The sequence below is a fragment of the Anthonomus grandis genome, chromosome 6 (assembly GCF_022605725.1).
Source record: "Anthonomus grandis grandis chromosome 6, icAntGran1.3, whole genome shotgun sequence".
Classification (NCBI taxonomy): Eukaryota; Metazoa; Arthropoda; class Insecta; order Coleoptera; family Curculionidae; genus Anthonomus; species Anthonomus grandis.
Window position 1 is genome coordinate 13,308,682 of NC_065551.1, and position 25,499 is coordinate 13,334,180.

A 25,499-nucleotide genomic window follows, 5' to 3' on the forward strand; every position below is an offset into this window, starting at 1 on the left:
AGAGATTTATAAATGTATGTGGATTCGTCCACATAAATTAATTGACACGGTTAAAAAACATAATTCTGACAAAAGACTAAATGATAAAATATTTAAAAAATATAAAAGAACATTTAAGTAATTTTCTGTATTCGGCAAATATACAGGGTGTTAATTTAAAAACTTCCCACCCCTATTATCTCGAAACGGGTTAGGTTTTTATAAAATCGCTAAGACACGTAAGATTTTATTATCGAGGGGGAACAATTTTTATGTAGAAATCACTTTACCTCTTTTAACCTTAAAAACCGAAAATCTTAAATGGCAATAGGGGTTGAGTAATACCTCATTTAAAAGACCTTATATTCTATACATTTTGGCACCTTGTTTTTTAAATTTGAGTGCTGCGTGGCCAAGTTAGAGTTATTTAAATATTGTAAATTACTTATTAGACATTATTTCTGTACGTGTTACGTTAAAGCTAAAATTATATATTTAAACCCCTGGTATAGCAGGGGTCTATTAGTTTCTGGTAAAAATCTTCGGTGTTTGCATTCCATAAGAAAGTTTGCCCTGGACAACTCCAAATTCATATCCTACTTTAATAGATATCGCAAAATTTACCGCGATACAGTGAAATTGGTAAAAAACTTATACTACTCAAGTAAAATAAACCAATCAAGAAATAAGTCTAGAGAGTCTTGGAAAATTGTGAATGACTTACGAGGCGAACGTGGGAACCCTTCTGTTTCTAATAGCACGGTGTCGGCCGAAACACTCAATCATTTTTTCCAGGGTGTTGCTTTGGGTCTATCAATATTATTGCCTCAGTCTGTTAGAGATCCGCGCTCATACTTACACAACATTAAGGTGCCTGAAACATTTTTCTTTAGACCAACAGATTCTAGTGAAATAATGGAAGCTCTATCCTCAATGAAAAATAAGAACTCCTCTGGATAAGATGGGCTATCACTAAAGGTCCTAACAGCGCTACCGCTACCAACCCTTGATTCTTTGGCTGAGGTGTTAAATGTTTCACTTTCAAGTGGGTCCTTTCCACATTTACTCAAGGATGCCTTGATTATACCATTATTTAAGGGTGGAAACTATGATGACCCATCAAATTTCAGACCCATATCCCTGCTTCCCACGCTTGGCAAGCTTGTAGAAAGATTGGTAAAGACTAGGATGATGGAATTTCTGAAACGGCATAATGTTCTTAACCATCAGCAATTTGGATTCCGGACGAAACTGGGTACATCTGATGCTATTTTCAATTTTTTGGAGAGTCTGTACATGGGGTTGAACGCTGGGGAGAGTGCGGCGGCGGTGTTCTGTGACTTATCTAAGGCGTTTGACTGTGTGAGTCACAGAATACTGCTGCAGAAGCTAGAAACCTATGGATTCAGAGGAGTTGCTCTCGACTGGTTTCGTTCTTACCTACCTGGAAGAACACAAAGGGTATTCTTTGACAATGATATGTCATCCCGTCTGGATATAGATGCTGGTGTATCCCAGGGTTCTGTTCTTGGACCAATATTGTTCCTGCTATATGTCAATGATATCTCTCAAATTCCAATTAGGTGGAAATTTACTATCTTTGCGGATGATACAACATTACTTTGGCATGACACTGACACCAAGAGATTAAGGAACATCATTGATGAAGATTTAATTCTTGTAAAGTCATGGTGTGAATCTAATAGATTAACTTTTAATATTTCTAAAACTAATATTTTAACTTTTAAATGTAACCTTGGAACTGTCACTTTGCAAAATGAAACAATGATTCCTTCTGAAACAAGCAAATTTTTGGGCCTGACGATTGATAAGCAATTAAAATTTGAAAATCATATCTCCTCTTTAATAGGGAAGTTATCATCCAACTGTTATGCTATTAGAGTAATAACACATTCTCTGGAACTTGATGTAGCCAAAATTGCCTACCATGCTCTTATTGAGTCTCATCTGAGATACGGTATTGTGTTTTGGGGTGTGTGCTCTCAGTATTTGTTCAGCTCTCTATTTATTTTGCAAAAAAGAGCCATACGCTACATGTGTGCAGCTCCCTTTCGTAGCCCCTGTAGGCCATTATTTTTAAAACACTGTCCTGACATTGCCATGTCTTTTTATTTTAGAGACTGTTTGTCTTATCCACAAAAAATATCGCCATCAGCTTGGCCCCCTCTCCTCGGGTTACAATCTCCGAACAACCTTCTCTTTACCTCTGCCTATCCCAAAAAGTGAGCAGATTAAGTCCTCTTTTGTGTACGGGGGCAGAAGGCTTTTTAACCACCTACCCCTTTATATAAGGCTAATAAATTGTAAAAAACGTTTTAGGAAAAATATAAAGAAACTTTTGCTTGCTAAAGCATTATATTCTCTAGACGAGTTTTTAAATACAATTTTTTGACAGTGAAGAGTTTTGCGCAGCGTAATGTGAATTCTTACTACCCCTTTCTTTGGGTGTGTTCTATATTCTATGTATGTAAGAATTGTTAAAATTTTTATATTTTTGTAAAAGATTATGTTGTCAACTATCTTTAAGGTTTTATATAATGCTTTGTTAACAACAGATGATGTTACGTAATAATAAAGCTATTTTTGACTTTGACTTTGACTAAACATGCCTTTTTGGATTAATATTATTTTTATTGAACTTTTGCATGGTCGTTACAATTATGGCTGAATAAGTTGTTTTAATAATGTTCTTTACAAAAGACTGCTTAAAATTTATTTTATTAACACGTTTAGTTTATGAGGTGTTCAAAGTGTTCTCTAAACAAAAATTAAGTCTATTCTCAAATTCTTCCGAACATTTTCAAATACTACTTTGGAAAGAGCCCTAAATGCGCTTGTAATTCTTCTTTTTAAATCGTCGATATTATTAGGCTGAGTTTTGTAAACAACCGTTTTATATGCCTCCATAAAAAAAATCTACTAAAATATTAACTAAAATATTAACTTTGATATTTGACCCATTTTTGGTTTTTTACATTTTATAAATAAATTAAACCTGTCGTTACTAAAAGACTAAAGATTGACAATATGACATAAACTGCAAGATTTATTACAATGATTTATTTATTATACAAATTGATCCAAAAACCATAATAACAGGTGCTGCAAAACCACTTCACAATATGTCTTAGTTTAAAGAACTAAAACCTATTCTACAGCGTAAAAAAAAATAAAATAGTTTTTAACTCTCTGTTGTGTTTAATTCGCTCCGCACAGCCTCTGCGGCCTCATTCATTTCGAGACCCTCTAAAATGTAGAGAAGATTATCCAAATTGGCGTCCTCGTCGTCTTCGAACCAGAGTTTCATCATGTGCCTCGCTTGATCGAACCTTATCGGATTTTCGTTTTTGAACCATTCGATCTCATCGGATTTATAACCTGACAAATTCAAATTAATAAATGAAACGTGTCTATTAGGCTAGACACGATAGGATATTTACCTAATTTAGTGCCCAACTTTTCCCAATCGGGCGCAATCTTCTCTATAATAAGTAACAGTCTTTCGTCACTAATGTTCTTGGTTTCTTGCCTCGAGGTGTTGTTTTCTTCTACAAACTCTTCACTAGGCTTGTGGAAATCTTCAGTATTCTGATCTTCCGCTTCCGTGAGGATATTTTCTTCAATTTCTTGCTCATTTGTGGCTTCCTATAAATAAATTTAGGTACATGATTACCGGGTTAACTTGCAGTCACAAGTTAAAACGAAAACATTTGCTTTTCTTCTTCCTACATTTATGAAAAATTGGCAGGTAAGAACATTGTCGAACATAGATTTACAGGTCCAAAAAAAAGTATCTTGCCTTAAATGCTCTACTTTATTTTTAGCGCGGATAACCGAGGAGAAAGAGTTTAACCATACAAAAGCTCTTTTTTTCTGATGGTTTTATAAGTTGTTTACTAAAAACATTATAAAATAATACCGTAAAACCTTTAACACATACTTTCAATTTACTATTTTAACAGAAATAATTCCAAAAGAATTAAAGGTCTATTGTACCGATTTATAAAGGGAATGATAAATACCCTCCAGGCAATTATAGTCTCGTATCACTTATTATTGATGATACAGCAAAATTACTTGAAGTCTGTGTAAAGGTTAGGACATCAAAACATGTTGAGAAAAATTTGATTTTAAAAGGAAAAAGATTTTAAAGGTAAATCCAAGGTTTTTGATCATTATTAATAATTAGCTATTTTCTCTGATTTGGCTAGAAAGCCTTTAAGACAGTATCGCACGATATACTACTTGATAAAATAGGAAACTACAAAATAAGGAAGTTAAGTTGGGATCTTATACAAAATTAACTTAGTGGAAATTAGCAATGTATAAAGATAGGAGATTAATATTTAAAAAATTAAAAATTGTGTTGTTTGAGGTTTATACTTTAACATAACTTTAAACTTTAACATAAACAACCTTCCTTTTCCGTATATTACAGGTAAACTAATATCATACGCAGACGATACCGTTTTATTAGTAGATTATGAAGCTGGGAAAATCTTTTAGTTTTGAGAAAAAAATTGAAAACATTTGAGAAAACAACATCTGCATTTAAAGTATATTTAAACTGCAATGTTGAAGGTTCCTCTAGAACAAAAACATCAAAGCATCAACCTCATTTCTATGGATAAGGAAGAACCTTTTGAAAATCAAATGTTGACTGACCTGACTGCAACACAACTGGTATTGAGACAGCATCTTTATCAGTTTTAGGAAATTCCCCGACTTTTACAGCTTTGGCCAAGTGCAATTTTTTTCTCAAGTTCAAATTTACTACGCCATTCTAGGTCATCGGTTGCAGGTTTTACCTTTAAATCAGCTACAGGTATCTTTTGCGGTATATTTAAAATGCAACTTAAATTTAGTCGAATAAACGTGATAATAAAAATTTTGTTTGAAAGCTTGCTTCCTTTGGATACTGAATTTCTCAAGATGCAAGTCACCCAAGGGTTCCCATTTGACATATCAAAGTGAGGTTAGCTGGAGGTGAGAAGGTGACTGACATAACTTTAAAATTAAACGTTCCCCTGTATATCTAGAACGAAGTTTTTTTGAAGTTATTAAGAGTGTTTGGTTCTGAAATGAAAGCACTGGATAATAGGATTTCGGTATTACAATAAAGCAGGATCATTTCTATTTAAATTATGCGAGTCACTTATATATATTGGTCTCGCAAAGACCTCACGATACGTTGGTTTTTTAATGACTTTCGGGTGAAAATTGGACGTAGCGCCCCCAAAATTTTTGGCCTGCGACGGTTAGAACTTCGGCGGCGGGCTCTTCTCTATTGATGCCCTGGTCACAGTGCGTCACCTCTTTCCAATATCACTCAAGTGCCTGCTTGACAACATTTTTTAAAATATGCACTGCTACTGACCAGTAAATCGCCAACAGCGCATGGACGTTTCTATCAGCAGATGAAAGCAGGATCGGTAAGGCAATATTCGTTCTCTCTTTAACTTACAATTTTTGCTTTATGCAAAAATGCTTACCTGGCTATTCTCGTCGTTTCTACCTGGTTTTTCGTGGGCCATTTTGTGTACCATCAGCTCCAGATACTTGGGAAGGGGGTGGTTTTGGGTGTTAAGCGAGAAAAAATATGGACTTCGTCTTGCAAGTAGTCTTAGAGCTCTCCATCCTAAAAAATTAATTTGACCTTTATTGATACTCCTACAATTTATCTCTAATGAAATGATGTTGGATGAGGAATTTAAAAGTAAAGGAGTAAAAAAAAAGTTAAATCTTTTTCCAGATGGCATAGATCATTCAGGGAACGTTCATAAAATGTTTGCTAAATTTAAGGAAATGTGAAATTTCGTCGCTGCGCAGTTTCCATAATGAACCTTAACAATCCAGCTCGCATTAAGGAGGGCTTGCATTGCCGGTCTTTTCGCCTGTGTTATATCAACATGACGGAGGATCTTAAAAATTTAGGTATAAATGTTGCGCGACCAAAACTAATGCTTATTTTTTTGCACAGTTTGTCTAGTTTTATACTATAAATAAAAACAATGTAAAAATTCAAACGAAAATCTACTGATATGAAAAGGGTTGTCTTGAAAAGGCCACAAAAACCTGGAATCAATGCTGCTTTAAATGGAACCTTTGCAACTGGATAAGCATTTAAATTGGACGAACGAAGTGAGCTTATTGCATCCCTCACAGAAGAAATTAATAGTTTACGCCAGAAGATATCTAACAGTTAGTCAAATTTTTCAAGACAGCAGAAAGACTTTTCAGAAATTTCAGAAAGACTCAGGCCTTTAAAGAATTAGGTTTGGAGCAGAAAAAAAAGATAGTTGAAGCATTGAATAGAAATCGGAGAGAAAAAGTTAATTTAAGAAATAAGATTTAAAAACTTACATTAATGACGCAATTATTTAAATAAAATAAAAAATTAGAAAAAAAGGAACATCTTAATATAATAAACAGAAATCTCCATAAATACTCACGTAGCAGAGAATAATTCTTGCTACTCTGAAATCAAAAGTCAGTAGTAAATTCTAGGTTCTGAAATGAAATAGAGCCAGGACGAAAATCATCTTAACATAGTGTGACAATACAATCAGAATCTATAGCATCAAGGGGACCGTATCTGAATATAAGCCTACCCATGTAACAGCACACTCAGCTATACTTGATTTGTGATCTCTAATTATTATGCTGACCAAATACAATGCAATGTTACAAATAGTGGTCTATCGGACCGTGGATTATGGTGTAGTTTTGCTATGAAAAAGCGCGGAAGAGTAAGAACTAGAGAGTGCGGTAGACTCTTTACTAGTAGGAATTGCGATAGGTTTCCTCAGACTGCTAGAAGACTGAAATGTTATATTAAAATCTGAGGACGCATTGACAGAATTTCATGCTCTTTTAAGACTTTTAACACTTGTTTTCCTTTGAAGACTCTTAAGCAAAAAGGTAAAAAGTAACTCTGGGTAACTGTGGCAATAAGAAACTCAGCGAAAAATTTAAGATCTTTGCATTATATTGGTTTCATATTTTTAAATATTTAAATATATAAGTTCCTCCAATGCACAATCCATAGGGAGAGGCATGGAGGAATGTTAATGAAATAAGAGTTCATATACAAATTATGCTCTTTGTTATCTTCGTTGATCAGCTTGGCCGGAATATTTCGCAGAGAAGCAAGGAACATAAATATCAGTTTTTTAGATACCTTCGTACCGATATAACTGCTTCCAAACCTGTTTTTGCGAACAGTTATGTCGATATTTGATAAGGTTTTCTATTATAGGTCTGATGATGCCCTTAAAATTAAACATATAAACATTAAACATAAAGACTTTAACTGATACTGTAGATTTAGAGTTTTTATTTTCTATTTTAACCTGGATGAAAATATGTTATAGGCATAGGCCTATTTTGAATTAATACTTTCCGTAAATAAGGTTCTATGTTTTTGGGGTTCTTGCTAAAAAGTTAATGGATACCATATTTATTTTGCAAATGAGAGCATTAAGATACATAAATAAGGCGAAATTCGGAGATTCGTGTAAACCTCTCTTTCTTGCTAACAATATATCGACTATATCCTTAATTTTTATCTTGAAAATAGTTTCGCTAATCCACAAAAAGTAAGTAAGTAGCTACCTACTTATAACACATGTTTCGATTTCTACAAACCTTTTTCCATATTTAATTTTTTCCCTTTAAACCTAACCTCACTTTTTGTTTATATTTTTAATATGTGATGACTAGTCTCCATCCTATTTTATTAACTTTTAATTTTTACCCTGCATTTGTAATAATTATGTAGTATTGTTTTTTTTTTTTTAAGGTATGCACTTCATTATTACTTTGTAATTTTACTGTAAATTAGACTTAATTAATGAGTGTTCGTAAAGCTTATTATTTCTGTTTTTTTCTTCCATCAGATCTTCACAGAAGATATGATGAAAGGACTGAATGCCTAGATGCCTAGTTCAGGCGAAACACGTGTAATCCTTAGACTTTTTGTTCAATGTTTGAGACCTGTGGCTTGGAGTTTGATGTAATATTATTTAATTAAGCTGGTCTCTTTGAGAAAAAATTGACTATTTCTTTGAGTTAATTCTTTCTATGATATTAGAGAGAGTTGGAAGGAGGAATGTGGACCTATAGTTTGTGGGTCAAAAATTATCACCACCCTTGTCTAATGGAACAACTATAGCCCTTTTTAGTATATAAGGAAAGTGGACAATCAAAAAAGAAGCATTTACTAAGTCAACCAAGAATTCCAACCCAAAATCATCTAATTCTCGGAATATCCCCCTTTTGATCCTTAAAGATGTAAGTGCGAGAATAAGTTTATTTTCTTCTTCTTTTCAATAAATGAATGTATAAGTGTTTTTCTATAGCTAAATTTTTTTTTAATTAACAGAAGTTAATCCTATACTAAAGTTAAAACACAATATCACACGATTATCTTTAGTGTAATTTATAATACACACCCCACAAAAATTATCGCATCACTCGTATTTTAAGATATTTTTAATATTTTTTGGGACAATCTGTACATGTATCAACTTAAAAGATATTTCTGGTTTCTTATCATGGACAAAAAATGATCGGTATTTAATACATATTTTTTTGAAGCAAAAATGCTCGCGTAGATTATTCCTGTGTTGGCGAACGCATTGTGATCGAAAACGTTCTAAGCAAATGGTGTTATTCTAAAGTGAAAATTTAAATTTGTTGTTAATAATGGATGTGCCTGAACGTTTAACAAGACATGTGACTAATGAAGAAGCCGCTAGAATCATTGCGCTCATAGAAGATGGCCGCAGTCAAAGATACGTCGCTCGGATAATGGGAGTTCAACAAAGCACCATATCCAGAGTTGTTAATCGCTACCAAGAAACAGGACAACTATCCAGACGACCCGGACAAGGCCGCAGAAGGGTAACTTCGGCAGTAGATGATAGTTACATAAGGTTAACGGCTTTAAGAATTAGGCATATCACCTCTAGAAGACTGCAAACAGATCTGTTGGCTCGTAATGTCCGAATAAGCCTACAGACAGTTCGAAATAGGCTGAGAGAAACAGGTTTACGAGCCAGAGTGCCAGCTAGAGGTCCACGTCTTACCAGAGAACATCGAGTAGCAAGATTGCAATTTGCTAGAGAACACGCAAATTGGAATATTCAAGATTGGTCCAATATTTAATTCACGGATGAATCAAGATTTTGTCTATATTCATCAGATAGGCGTGTACCAGTATATAGGCGACGTGGTGAACGGCACGATCAGGTTAATTTTTGTCAAACTGAAAGCTTGGTGGTGGCTCTATCGTGGTTTGGGGAGGAATTTCTTTTGAGGGTCGCACGGAGCTAGTACCAGTGAATGATGGAAGACTAAATGCTGACAGGTACATAACCGATATCCTAGAACCCCATATAGTGCCCTATATGCCATATATCGGTGATAATTCTGTGCTAATGCATGATAATGCTCGTCCACACGCTGCTAGAGTTGTTCGGCAATACTTAGAAGAGGTCGAGATACCCACCCTAAATTGGCCTGCACGTAGCCCGGACCTTAATCCGATAGAACATGTCTGGGACCATCTAGGATGGCAAATTCAGCAACATCCAGCACCAATAATAATACTAGATGATCTTCAAAATGTTCTTTTTGACTTCTGGGCAAACGTGTCGCAAGAATACCTCCAGAACCTGTTTAGAAGCCTTCGAAGACGAATGGAAGCTGTAATTAGAGCCAGGGGCGGTAACACACGCTATTAGAAATTCATTGCCTTAAATAAAGTTAATTTTTTTTGTATACATATTTTGTATTTTTTTGATTTTTGTATATTTTGGTAAATCAAAATGTTTGTCCTCTGTAAATTGAACTAATTTAAAATAAATGTTGCAAAAGTCGTATTATTTGGTGATTTAATTATCAATATCAATAAAGTTTAAAAAAACAGGCAAAAAATTTAAAATATTTAAGAAATAATAAGTGATGCGATAATTTTTGTGGGGTGTGTAATTGGAAATACAGTTTCACTATAATTATCTCTGTTTGTTAAATAACCAAAAATATTATATTCATTATCTAAAATTTCATGCAACCCACTTGCAACATTTTTAGGATTAGTGTCACTAGTTACAAACACTTTTGAACAACCATTTACAAGTTTTTCTATATAATTTTTCCTAGATTGTATCTTTGTCATGCTGTTTCTCAAATTGTCAGGGTACTAGGATTTTATTTCATTTTCTTGAAATATTGTATTTCTCTGATTTAATTTAATTTCTAAATATCTGTTTCTGCTAATGATTTATTTTTGAAGAACTTTAATTTCCTGTTAAAGAGATGTTTGTTCATTATCTCTTTTATTGTAAGTTGACCGACAATCTCAGCCACATAATATTCTGTTTGATAACTTAATGGCATCAAATATCCATACAATTCGGATGAAACATACTCTTACACTCTATATAGCTAAAACTGAAAAATCTTTGTTTTTACATTTGGCAGGTCTATCCATTTTTTTGTTCCTGTGCCTAAAATCTGAGTTCATTTATAAATCTAAATTCTTCTGCATTATTGAAAAAAGTAATTATTATAAATACAGGGTGTTTCAGAACTATTGGATCAAACTTCTGGGGGTTGTACAGTGCAACAGAAGAATCCATTTGAGGACCAACCCATGTCCGGAAATGCGTCACTACACCACTACGGCCCTAAGACGCGTTAAAATTTATAAAAAACATAAATTACCTAAATAGGATCTGCTGCATTTATTTTTACCTTTTGTACATGATACCATAACAACAATTGTTTAAAATCAACGCTTATCAATGTCAATTCTCAATGTCATGTTTAAAAATTTTATAGCTTACAATTTTTAAATATTTATTGCTAATGGAAAACTTTACCAATTGGCGGATATGCATTTGGCATAAGGAGCAACAAACTGCAATGCACGAGCAGCATCGCGGTTGTATCATGAACGTTATCCCGAACGACAGCATCCTGGATACAAAAAGTTTATTGCGGTTCATCGGCGGCTTGCTGAGACAGGCATGCTTAAGACCAAGATGCATGATACTGGTGTTGCTCGAACCGTAAGAACGGTCGAATTTGAAGAAGAGGTGCTTCAGCGAGTTGCCGATGAACCATCAAATAGCACACGTAACGTCGCTAAGAATATGATTACGAGTAACGCTTCTGTCTGGCGGGTACTACACGAGCATCAACTCCATCCTTACCACTTCCAGAAAGTTCAAGGTATGACTGCAGCCGATTATCATCCTAGAGTTCAATTTTGTCGATGGCTTCTGGATCACATCATTGCACAACCAAATTTTTTACGATATGTTTTGTGGACCAATGAAGCCTCTTTCACAAGAGACGGTATTTTTAATAGTAGGAATAGCCATGTTTGGACGAAGAAAATCCTTATGCAATTTTTCCAAGAAAACATCAGAATCGTTGGTCTGTCAACGTATGGGCAGGCATTGTTGATGATTATTTAATTGGGCCATACCTTCTACCGGAACGGTTAACAGGACCTATTTATTTGCGTTTCTTGGAGGAAGTTCTCCCAGAACTCTTTGAAAATGTTCCACTAAACGTTAGACAGTAAAGGTGGTTTCAGCATGATGGAGCGCCGGCTCACTTTGCTGTACAAGTATGCGAGTATTTGGCTCAGCGGTTTGGACACCGTTGGATTGCCAGAGGTGGAGCAGCTTCTTGGCCTCCTAGGTCATCCGATTTAACGTCGCTCGATTTTTTCTTGTGGGGACATGTAAAGTGTACGAAACTCCAGTAGAATTAGAGCTAGACTTAATTGGACGAATAACAGCAGCATTTTAAATCATTCAAAACGAGGATCAAATTTTTAGTGTAGTCCGCCGAAATCATGTGCGGCGTTTAAATCGGTGTATTGAGGTTGGAGGAAGACATTTTGAACAATTGTTGTGATGGTATCATATACAAAAGGTAAAAATAAATGCATCAGATCCTATTTAGGTAATTAATATTTTTTCTAAATTTAAACGCGTCTTAGGGCCGTAGTGGCGTAGTGACACATTTCCGGACATGGGTTCCTATACTCAAATGCTACTAATGCACTGAACAACCCCCAGAAGTTTGATCCCATAGTTCTTAAACACCCTGTATAGTTCGTAGTTGTAATATTGTTGTCCAGCAGTTATAATGATTTCAAATAAATTAAGCTGGAGAATACCATTACAAAATCACTAAAATATTTATGACAAGCCATACCAGGTCTATTGTCTGATGAGTATTTAATAGAAATTTCTTACATGGCCCGTAAAAATCCAAAGTAAAACACGATTTTGTTTGATTGGTTTTTAATTAATTCCCATTGAAGCACTAGGCAGCATAATAATTCAAGAACTGATAGATAGTACAATATATGTACTGTATGATAGTGTAATGATAGCACAATGTATGTAAATGATTGTACAGGGTGGCCAACTAAGAATGGACGTCGGCGATATCTCAGGCCCTAATAGTCGTAGCGCCTTGAAAAAAAAAATTTGTAATAAAAGTGGCAAAAAAAAATGCTGGAAATTATTTTGAAGTTCATTGGTCAACCGCCAGAGGGCGCCACAGCTTCTTTAAATCTTAAAATTACATTTTTGCCAAAAAACCTCCAATAACGTGCACCTCAAAATATTATATTAATATTCTAGGAAGATTTCCTCACAAAAAAGTTTCTACAAAAATTTCTGTCAGTTGTCAAATAAAGTGGTGGGGGGCGTTTTTAGCTTGAATAAAGAAAACAGCTGAAAATCAGCTATGACTGGACCAATTTTTTTTAAACATATTTTTTTTTTAAGTCTATTGTTGCCTTATTTTTTCAACCAAAAAAAAATGTCAAATTACTTTTCCTAAAATCCGCTAGAGGGCGTTGACTTGTGACTAACCCTTTCTGACGGTTTATTTCAAAAAACTCAAATGCAACTATATATATTTTTTTACGTCATTAACAGCGGGGAAGAAAACCAAATAAACTGGTGAAAACGGCACTTCGATATCACTTGTTAAACTAAACTTATTAACAAAATAGTGTCCATTCGAAAATAAAAGTGATAAAAATTGCCATAGATTACTATTTGCTTAGACAAGCTGAATAAACTCGTATTAACTAAGTATTTTTAAAAAGAAACAAACTCAGTAGTGTTTTAGAAAATCCGAGATATAGAATTAATCGTTATACGTTTATTTATACAGGGTGTTAACTAAATAAAGTTGACCAAATTGGCCTATTTTGGGAAAACTATGCATACAGTTTATAGTTGTTCTATAGGAAAGTTTAGAAAATTTGACACCATACCATACCATAGAAAAGTTAATTAAAGATCAAACAATAAAATAATTTGACACTTGTAACAATTTTGATGATACCGGATGTAGATGAAAACTTGCTTATTTTAAATAGAACACTCTATAATATGTTATTTGATATTTAAATTCTACATACAATTTTAAGAAATCTTAGGTGGTACAATAAATAATATGTTATACACATAATTTATTTAGTGCCTCCCCAAATGTTCAAAATGCATTCCATCATTTTCTATGCACTGAAACATCTTTTGTTCGGTAGACAAAACTGCACTCTCTACCTCAGCAAATGAGAGAGTCTGCATGCAATCCCTAATCCGGCCAATCATATTTTGTCGCGTCGTAGGTCTTGTTGCAAAAACAATTTCTTTAACTCGACCCCATAAATAAAACTTCAGGCACGTTAGGTCTGGTGATCCAGCCGGCCATGGAAAGGTACCGTCCCGTCCTATCTATCTACCAGGGTAGGTAGCATCATCCTCTAATAAAATTGGCAATTCCTCCCTTAAAAACTGTAAATAATTTGCACCATTTAGTGCGCTGTTAAAAAAAATGGGCCGATAATTCGACCTCCTAATATTCCTGCCCAACAATTTAAAGACCAACGGCCTTGATGCTGGACTTCTCGCATCCAGTGCGGATTCGTTGGTGACTAGTAATGAATATTGTGGAGATTCACGCCTCCATTGCTGTGAAATGTAGCCTCATCTGTCACAATATGTTTGAAAGCACCTAAGGATCCTCTGCAATCATACCCAAAAGCCAGTGACAATGGTCTAGCCTTCGGTCAAAATCTTGTGCACTTAATTCTTGATGCAGGACTAAATGATATGGATGAAACCTGGAACAAGATGATGACTGCTGATTCAACAGAATAGACCAATCTGGTGCTTTTCGTGTAAAAATTTATTAATTTTTTATTTAAAGCATCATCATCAAAAAATGAACTCTCCTTAGGAAAATTAAGTCTCATCGCGTATAGTGAAGATTAATATCCAAAAGATCGCTTACCTCTACTCCTTAAGAATATTCTGCACAGTAGTTCGATTTACTCCTAGGTCGTGCACTATTGTTCTAGTACTTAAGTGAGGATTAAACTCGACGTAGGCTAAAACATTTATTATGTTGTCTTCGGAGCGTCCCCTGCGTCTCCGAAACACGGGCAGCCGAACGTTTCCAGTCGTTCGCAAACGATGTATGATCCGAAAAAAAACTTTTGCAGTAGGATGGCGTCTATCAGGATTTTTTTTTTTATGGTAAACACAAGCACAAGAGGAAAGTCCTATGTCATTCTTGGAGTGGTGCTTGATATTTGCGCGAAGATATTTATCGGGAAATATGTGAGGTGGAAGCCCGTTCCACAAAGAAGATGTTCTCCAGATGAATGAGTCCCGATACAGCGACGTCCTTGGGGTAGGCAGGTGGACTCGATGTTGATGAGCCGCAACTGCTAGACGCGTCCTTCTTGCCGGAACAGCCCTGGGTGGAATCAGGCCTGCCAGCTCAGAGGAACACTTACCGTGATAATAACGGTAGAATAAACAGAGATCAGCCACCTTTCTCCTGTGCTCCAGACTATCCAGACTCTTTGTCAGTTCTGGTTTGTCGATAGGATACTGATGCGCATACACCCTTGCAGCAACTGTGGCATTTCTCATACATTCAAAATAAGTACCTATTATGTCAAACGCCTCTTCGTTTGTGTAAAGCATTGTTAAACAAAGCAATACGAAAAACACAGATAAAAAGTTAAGGAACAAAAAACTTGAACAAAACACAAAAAACTGGAACAAAACAGGAAAAACTGGAACAATACGAACAACTGGCACAATACGAAAAACTGGAACAACACGGAAAACTGGAAAAACAAAGTTTACAATACGGCGAACTAGCAACAAAACTATTGGATGTTATTAGCGAGACTTAAAAACGCTTTAACAATCGCAAGAAGAGACGCTAAAATGACATTTTATTTACATATTTTGCTTCCATGGTTACCTGCCACTTTTGTTTCCATAGCCTACTAACTCAACTTTCCTATGCACAGTTTTCCCAAAATAGGCCCATTTGGTCAACTTGGTTTAGTTAACACCCTGTATAAATAAACGTATAACGATCAATCCTATATGTCGGATTTTCTAAAAGAGTACTACGAGTTTGTTTGTTTAAAAAAATACTTATATAAAAGGAGTTTATTCAGTTTGTCTAAGCAAATAGGAGTTTATCGGCATTTTTGTCATTTTTATTTTCGAATGGACACTTTTTTTATAACTTTTGTTTAAGAAATGATATCGAAGTGCCGTTTTCACTAGTTTCTTTGGTTTTCTTCCCCGCTTTTAATGACGTAAAAAAATATATATAGTTGCATTTGAGTTTTTTGAAATAATCCGTCAGAAAGGGTTAATCACAAGTCAACGCCCTCTAGCGGATTTTAGGAAAAGTAATTTGAAATTTTTTTTTGGTTGAAAAAATAAGGCAACAATAGATTTAAAAAAAAATATGTTTAAAAAAAAACGGTCCAGTCATAGCTGATTTTCAGCTGTTTTCTTTATTCAAGCTAAAAACGCCCCCCGCCACTTTATTTGACAACTGACAGAAATTTTTGTAGAAACTTTTTTGTGAGGAAATCTTCCTAGAATATTAATATAATATTTTGAGGTGAATGTTATTGGAGGTTTTTTTGGCAAAAATGCAATTTTAAGATTTAATGAAGCTGTGGCGCCCTCTAGCGGTTGACCAATGAACTTCAAAATAATTTCCAGCATTTTTTTTTGGCCACTTTTATTACAATTTTTTTTTTTCAAGGCGCCTGAGATATCGCCGACGTCCATTCTTAGTTGGCCACCCGGTACATTACTTTCACTACAACATGATACTACATAATGATAAGGAAAACATACATCAATTAAAACCAGCTTAAAAACACAAACAAAACATTTATGAATGTATGCAACTGAACACAAACATGAATTGATGTTTTTAACTTTATATATTTTAAGGTTGCTTGTTTGTCTCTAGATGTTTGCCTATCTGATTTCCTTTCTTTTTTACTTTCATTTATTGGTATAATATTCATGTTTTAAAGAATTTTTTTCTTGACCCCCTTTTTATTATTACATACTTTGCCAATAAGTTTGTCAATATCTTCAGATAATAGGGCGGCTTAGAGTTCAAATTGTGGCTAGCGAATTTGGTGTTATCAATAAGTTACTGTACTTTGGACAATAAAGCTTATTTGATTTGAATTTCCACGAGAATATTCATGAAATATTGAAAATTGTTTCTATATTGAAACTTACCAAAATGGCCATCTTTTAGCAAATTATCCTCATCCTTAACTGGTACACCCGATTCGAATTGGGCAATTGCCTCTCCAAAAAACTCATCCATAGTCGGGAGAAAGTCTTTGCCTTTGCATGCTTCCAGATTGATAGGGTTTTTATTCCAGAGTTTTGTAAGTTCTTTGCTATATTAAAAAAAACATTCAATAAAAAATCGTTTAATACAGAAAAATTATAACTACCTTCCCATATAGAATTTTCCTTCGTTTCTTGCTGCTTTTATGAGATCTCCCACCAAAGGTTCAGTTTTCTTGGCTTTAGGAATTTCCACTGGGTCATTTTGTGGTAAGAATTTTTTAATTTCTAAAAAATTAACTTGGTTAGCCTAAAACAAACTATTACACTTGTCTACAGCATTTTTGCATTTGGGTTATACATACATTATTGATAGTACTTATATACAAGGGTGCATCAAATATTAACTGACCTTTAGTCACTGTAATTTATGTATGTGATTGATCGAAATGCCATCTCGTGGAGTGTTGGCTGGAACCCTAAGGAACTTTTCTGCAATACCGACTGTTGTTACTTCCCAGTAATTTAGTCTCCTTTGCGATGGTTGAACAGAAAGTCCATCCGCGTGTTGCGCAACGCATTATTATCAAGTTTATTGCGAAAGAAAATGTCGGGCCCATCGAAATTTGGAATAGATTGAACTCTCAGTTTAAGGAATCGACTCTCTCAAAAACTCAAGTGAAAGTGTGCCACAAAAAAATTCGGGAAGGCCGTGTCAACGTTGAAAACAGCTCCCACCCACGACACCCACGGACAAGCAACACAAATTTAAACGTAGTCGCTGTCAAGAGGTTTATTTTGAAAAACCGCTATACTACAGTGCAAGCAATCTGTCAAAATCTTAGAATCAGTTATGGAAGCGTCCAGTCGATCATCAAAAATTCCTTGGGTTTTCGAAAAATTTGTGCTAGTTGGGTTCCAAGGTTGCTGACTGCGGAACAGAAAAATTATCGGCTCCAAGTATGTGAGCGTCTTTTGGCTCGATACAAAAATAAAGAAGATGATTTTTTGCAACACATAGTGACTGTCGATGAAACCTGATGCCATCACTACACTCCAGAGTCAAAAAGAGCGAGTATGGAGTGGTGGAGAACAAATGAACCTTGTCCCGTAAAAGCAAAAACGCAACCTTCGGTCGGGGTAAGGTAATGGCAAACGTCTTTTGTGATTATAGAGGAATCCTCCATATCAATTTCCTTCACGATCGGAAGACAATCAATGCAGCCTACTATTCCGACCTTCCTGAAAAAGTGCGACAGTCTTTCCAATCAAAGAGACGTGGTTGCAGTGTAAAAAACGTGCTCCTACTACAAGATAACGCTAGACCGCACACTGCCAAAATAACACAACAAAAAATACTCAAATTGGGGTGGACTACTTTGGAACACCCTCCCTACAGTTCGGACCCCTCTCCCTGTAATTTCTACTTGTTTGGGCCTCTGAAAAAAGAGCTTGGAGGGCAGCGATTCAGCAGCAACCAGCAGGTCGAAGAGAGCCGACCTCGTTCATTCTACGAAACGGGTATGAAAAAATTTCCAATTCGATGGGAAAAATGTATTAATGTAATGTAATAATCGAATGTAAAAATGAAAAAAAAGGGGGGGGACTGTAGAAAAATAATGTAATTTCTTTTTTGTTGCCAACATTTTGCAGTAAATTAAAAAAAAAGGTCGGTTAATATTTGATCCATCCTCGTATCTAGAAATAAAAAAAAGAACACAAAATATTTTTTTTGAACACAAATTATTTATTTTTTTGGAATTTGCTTTTATATGTAACTAGACCAAACCCGCAGCTCCGCCCGCGTGGTACTTGGTTGTAGTGACATGTCAGTCTTGAAAAAATATGAGAAGCTGACAAAAATTATATCATATGCTCATATTTGATATGAGCAACATTTACTTTTATATATGTATATATATATATATAGAAAAATAGAAATTTCAAATCAATGAAAATACATAAAAAATTCACACAGAAATAAACCAAATATGTTAAAAAATACACAAACATCAATTTATGAATTATTCTTATAATAGAAGTTTTTAAATAGAGTCCAAATGAATAAAAATTAACAACAATTTTATTTTTCCTATCATGTTCAGTAGAAGTATCTCTTATTAACCCCCAAATGTTGTCCTCCATCATGCTTATAGTATATGGAGGTATGGTATATGGCCTTAATAATATTTCTCAAATTCCATTATATCCTAATGGAAGCTTTCCCCTTGTTTTTTCCGAATAAGGTCCTATATAATCTTTAAATTTATTTAAATGAGAATGTAACATGTGCATTTTTAGAGACATTCTACTTCGGATAATGAAAAAACTTATGACCAGAATCGAATCAAAAATTCATTCAAATCCATTCAATGGTTTCTGGAACTTAAAATTATTTTTGGGCTATTTTATCCACATTACTAAGTAACTGCGGGAAAATATCACAATCCATCTTTTTTTTTTATTTGAAGGCTTAAAGATTCCAGCTTTTTTTACCTCTGAAAGCTTCGGACCAAAAATCTTCAAACATTTAAAAGCTTTAGAGTTTAGACTCATCATTAAGAACTTTTACAAATTGTTTAATAATATGCAATGGCGGCATGAATATATTTTTAGGACCTACAATAAAATTACTTCCCATTTAATATTGTATTTGCCCGTGGGTTGCCATTCAGGAAAATTAACCTTGCATTCCAGCCAAACAACAAGCCATCTTTAAGTCTCCAATAACTTATATTCCACGCACTTATATTCCATATATTTAATTGCAGTTAATAGCATTTAGCACTGTCATATTTTTGATGTACGAAATGTACCAGTAGAATAAATGAAAATTCCTATCGTTTTATAGAATAGCTTTTAGACTCTTTGTTGAGCTGTCAATAACAAGGTGCTATTCAATTGTGTCACATAGAATACCAATTTCTTCAAATAAACCTTTCAGGTCGTGATAAAAATACAGGCCATCTTCCTTACTAAAGAAGTAATAAAATTCTTCATGACGTTTTCCTTAATGGGATATTCGAAAAACAGAATTGAGTAATTGTTTCGTTCATTCTTTGCGCGAAGTGCAGGTACATATTGAAATAGCTCAGCAATTTATTTTAATTTTATATGTTTTTTGATGAACAGTATAGTTGTATTCAGTCTCAAACCGCGTAAAAAAGTGTGTTATAAATTCAAAAAAAGATTCAATATAGATTCACTGTAATTGCAAATTAAAGAAAAACAATAGCCAATATCCGTATAAAAAAATGGTAATAAGGAATGGTACATCTTTGTTTGCACAATAGAACCATATTATGCTACAATACTTGCGAATAAATTCCTAATCACACAACACCTAATCTTGAATTCTAATTTGCTTGGGATTCATTAAACTCACCGACTAACTACGTAGACATCTATTTATTTTTTTTCTTTCTCTGAAGCGACTATGGATGAAAAATTCAACTTCAAATGCTGTGCTACAAAAACCCATAGTTACTATGTATGCGTCAGCTGTTTTAACCGACCGTAGTTGTCGTAATAGTGACCTTAAAAGTCATTAAAAACTCGATAATCATAAAATGCTTTGCTCTATTGGTTATATAGATTCCAATAAAATATCCAAAACTGAATTATCCGAACTTACAGAGAAGCTTATGCTAGAGAAACAGCTATACTGAGATATTAAGTTTGTATTAGACCGTAAAACTGAAGATCATACTTATGCCCTTAATGATAAGAATGCATTATTTCTAATCTTCAAAAACAAATTCAGGCACAGGGGCTAGAAGTTAAAAGACTAAATGCTGCATGCCTGAAGCAGTGACGCATGACTACTTAACTGTCCTGGAAGAAGAGGCTAAAGAGAGTGAGAGGAACATGGTGGAGGCTTTAAAAGTGAAATCTGTAGAAGCTTTAGACTTGTGATATTAATTAAATAAGCTACCAAGACGATTATTAACTCTGCTGACATAAATAAGTTAAGCTGAGAGATGGTTTCTATAATAAGACTACTAGATTCGGAGAATAAAACATACCTACTAGAAATTGCTTTGTTGAAGGATAAACTAGACACCCACCTTGGAGCATCTGCAAGCTGTCAGCCTGGAAATTTCAACAGTGCTACAAACATTTCTGGAAGTACTATGATTGCAATATCAGACCACCAGGCCTGTGTGTTTCAAGAATTAACTGATGCAATAGAAGATTCAGGTCTAGGTGATAAAAGAATTAAACGTCGTAGTATAATTTTGGGTGGACAAACGTGAAATTATAAATTTAAAGATAGGATCACTGAGTATTTTAAAATAACACATAAAGGGTGTTTTTTTAGACGCGGAGAACTTTCATTTGGCAACAATGTTTTTTATGACAGCCGACCTGACAGTTCTGGGTTATTTTTAAATTTTTAAAAATAACCCACGTTAAAAACGTTTCCAAATTGTTCAAATTTATTTTGAAAGACATGGTTCTATTCAAGAAACACATCGGGCATTACGTGAGTTTTATGGTGCTCATAATCGTCCTTCAGAGAGATTAATTCGAGAAACTGTTGATCGTTTTCGCAATACTTTTACTCTAGTCGACAATACGGATCCCGTAAGACGCCGTACAGTGCGCACGCAACAAGCGATAGCTGCTGTGCAGCATAGTGTTGATAATGATCCAAATGCGTCAATTCGTCAGCGTTCTCAATAAGTGAACTTATGTCCATCCACTTTATGGAAAATTTTGCGCAAAGATCTCGGATTGCGAGCATATAAAATTCAACTTGTCCAGGAGTTGAAACCCAAGGATCATCTTTTGCGCCGTACATTAGCTGAATGGGCGGAAGGAAAGATTGCGGTTGATCCACGATTTCATATGAAAATTTTGTTCAGTGATGAAGCACACTTTTGGTTAAATGGCTATGTAAACAAGCAGAATTGCCGAATTTGGGGGGATGAGAATCCACGAGCTATTGGCGAAAAACCGTTACATCCAGAAAAACTAACTGTTTGGTGCGCTTTATGGGCCGGTGGAATCATTGGTCCTTATGTCTTCAGAAATGCTGATGGTCAGAACGTTACAGTAAACGGTGAGCGATACAGAAACATGATAACCAACTTTTTTGTGCCTCAATTGGAAGCCGTTGCAGAAATGTGGTTTCAGCAGGACGGTGCCACGTACCATACAGCGCGCCAAACAATTAATTTACTGCAAGAGACATTTGAGCAACGAATAATTTCAAGGTATGGACCTGTAAACTAGCCAGCTCGTTCGTTCGACTTGACGCCATTAGAGTATTTTCTTTGGGGCTATGTTAAGTCGCATGTCTACGCTGATAAACCCAAAACTAGTGATGCGAAGAGTCCGGATTAATGGTCCGTTCAATCCGAATATCAAATTATTCCGAATCAATCCGGATATCTAAATCGTCCGGATACACGCCGCCCGTTCGACCGACAATGAAATAAAAGCTTGCACGAAGTGACACGAAGTTCCACGTTCCACCGGCTAAGAGAATCCGAATTAAATCGTCCGGACAAATAACCCGGCAATCGGCAATATCGTCGCGTCGCCTTGTGTAAACCTATTGCTTTATCTATCCTTATTGTACTCATTTAGAAACATAAGAGACAATATGAGGACGCCCAAACTTTTTAAGGGTCGCCTGACCTTCAGAAGTTTTTTGTAAACAAAGCATTTTTGTAGTGATATTTTGCATATTTTAAAATACACTTGATTTATTACATACATAATTAGCTATTTTAGTTTTAACATCATGTAGAAATGCGTAAAAACGAAATGTCTAATGGGTTGCATAATGCATACCTTATATTCGAAAAACAGCTATAAAAAACGTTTATCGACGGTCAAGCATCGAGCCCGAAACATGGCATAATTTGCCGAACGGGCGAGACATCGAGCGGATGAATTAATCCGGATGAAAAAACCGAATTTTTAATTCATCCGAATCAATGCTGTCCGGATATTGAATTAATCCGGATTTTTACAACACTACCCGAAACACTTGAGCACTTGGAAGCAAACATACGACGCGTGATTGCCGAAATACAGCCTGCAGTACTGGAAAGAGTGTGTGAAAATTGGACCTCTAGATTACGCCACGTACGCGCCAGCCGTGGGGGAAACATGCCCGAAATCATTTTTAAATATTAATGCCAAAAAAAATTCTTTAATATAAAAGCAAATTCGTTCATATTAATAAAATATTTTGTATTTAACTTCAATTTAAAGTTCTCCGCTTCTAAAAAAAACACCCTTTATAATCTTCAAACTATTTTAAAGCCTAATACATATAGCGAACAGGTTACTGAGAGCTTGCATTGTGTAACCAAAAACCTTTGTTTTAATGACGTTTTAATCTTAAGCATTGGTTCACATAATTTTACAAATTGCCTTCCCTTAAAGATTTGAACGGAAAATTGAAGAGTTCTTTATGCAACACTAATATTATTCTAGTGTCCACGCCTTTCATCAAACATAACAGAGAAGCCAACAATTGTACTTACAAATTTAATTGCAATTTGAGCGAATATGCTTTTAAACTTGACAAAATGTACTCCTATGCAGGTTTCATACGTCGATAACAATACGACGATATCAAGGACTTTCTTGAAGAAATAGAACATAATATATAAAATCTTGGTGCTAATAAAAATAATTTGACCTACATTGACACAATGAATGAAGACTTGACAGAGGGACATAATTTGGTGGCAATAAAATAGCAAGCGCAAATTATGAAGTGGACACAAATACATCGCCTGAACATCACATTAATCCTTTTTATTCTACTATGTCCAGATTAAATTATTCAAGTTGCAACGAGTCAAGTATTGCAAATCATCTACAACGACAACCATCAATTCTAGAACTAACAGCACAATCAATATCGTCAATATCACACAATCAATATCAACTTGTTGGTTCTCAATATCCAATCAGTTAGAAATAAGAATGACGAACTGCATTTGTTCCTCAATAGTATAGATTTTCCTGATTTTTTAATATTAACTGAACATTGGCTTAACTGCAGTGAACTGTTTTGTCTTAAATATTATGTAAATGTCTCTAGATGTAACAGATCAAATGCGATCCATGGCGAAACTTTAATTATGGTTAAGGAACGGATATTTAATGAATTAGATTTTGTAAATATTGGTAAGTTTCATTACTTGCTAAAATAAAAATACTTTGATTTTTCTAAAAAAATAATATGTATATCGTTGGTCTTAGACCTCCAGCTAAAAGCTTTCGAGTATTTTTAATTAAGCTGCAGGTAACTTTGTCCAGCATGAGATGAGTCTCGAATAATGCGAAAGTCGTACTGTCAGGCGACTTTAATGTAGATTTCCTTCAACCTTCCGGATTTAAATATTAAAAATTAATACTCGCATTACGATTACTGCTAGTTCCTCTTCTGGACTCGATCTTTGTTCAAACCTACATACATTTGTAGATTGTAAAGTAGTTAGTGCGGGTCTCTCAGATCACGAGGCAACCACTGCTACTGTAGCCGTAGATTCTTGTATTCCCTCTAAAAGGGATAAAAGTGGGTATGGCAGATTGTTTTCTCGCCGAAACTATGTCAAGTTTGAACTATTATGCAATCAGTGTAAATGGAATAATATCTTAGCCTATCCTGACCCAATGAAAGGCTTCCACTCGATACTTTTGAGCATTTTTAATAGGGCTTTTCCTTCAGGTTTTATAAAAAAGAAGAAAAAGAAACTTTGGTACACAAGGGGAATAAAAGTTGCATCTAGAAGTATGAGATCTTTACATTACATAAAGAAAATTTGCATTACATATTACTTACTTTATGAATACTATGAATACTACAGATCTACTCTAAAAGGGGTCAAGTATCTTTATTACTCGAGAAGAATTGAAAATGCCTCTAATAAACTAAGAGAAACATGGACGATGTCAATTCTCTGCGGGGTAAGAGCAGCCACATTGTTATACCTAGTTTCTTAGTAAGTATTTTTCTTTTTACACACTGATGCTGGGGAAAAGTTAATCCATATTCAAACAGATAAAGAACAAAACCTCGTCGGGATGGTAGAGGTTGCCATTAAGTGTCATTAAAATTCTACTTACACCGGCCTAGTTTGCTCATGTACTAAATAAATCTTTTACAAATAGTCTATTTTCTCCTTGTCTTAAGAGGGCTAAAACATTGTTCCAATTCAGAAGAGAGGTGATCTGAATGAACCTTGCAATGTTCGTCAAAGATTGTGCAGAAGCTGGTTAAGGTGTTGGTCGTTTCATTTATCAAAAGGCATAAACTGTTTGATCCGTATCAATTTGGATTTCTAAAATCTAGAAATACAGGTGACACTGCAGCCTCGACATTCTGTGATATGTTGAAAGCTTTCAATTGTGTGCACCATCCAACCATGTTATGTAATGTAAGAAATCGCCCTGAAGTGGTTTTGCTCTTACGTATCAGATCATAACCAGAGGGTTTTGTTTAATAACTCATGTTCCTCTGAATTGCCTGTTTCTTTTGGTGTCGTACAGGGATCAGTCTTAGGTCCCCTGCTATTCTTAATGTACATATGTGTAATAGCAGGAGATTTGCCTCGATTGAACATTAGTGGACACTTCACGGTTTTTGCAGATGATACAACAATACTTTGGCATGAGGTATCCACGAAGGTTGAAGTGAGTAATTGTTCGCGATATGCAGTGTCCGGAGGAAAGGTGTAATTCCAATAGTCTGGTGCTCAATATTTCCAAAACTAATATTCTGAACTTATCTAGGTGACATATCTATGAACAATAAAACATTATTTCATTCATGTACTGCAAAGTTTA

At 34.9% G+C, this 25,499-nt stretch overlaps 1 protein-coding gene across 1 annotated transcript in view; it reads right to left on the bottom strand.

The window, feature by feature from the left end:
* Nucleotides 1–3,045: 3,045 nt before the first annotated feature.
* Nucleotides 3,046–25,499, bottom strand: part of LOC126737309 (THO complex subunit 1) — a 33,846-nt gene continuing 11,392 nt past the window's right edge. Inside the window, exons 7-11 of the mRNA XM_050442151.1 lie at nt 16,850–16,970; nt 16,626–16,792; nt 5,493–5,638; nt 3,441–3,645; nt 3,046–3,378 (exon numbers count right to left, since the gene is read on the bottom strand). Coding sequence (XP_050298108.1) covers nt 3,182–3,378; nt 3,441–3,645; nt 5,493–5,638; nt 16,626–16,792; nt 16,850–16,970 — 836 coding nt within the window. The 3' untranslated portion in view covers nt 3,046–3,181. The remainder of the gene's footprint in view (nt 3,379–3,440; nt 3,646–5,492; nt 5,639–16,625; nt 16,793–16,849; nt 16,971–25,499) is intronic.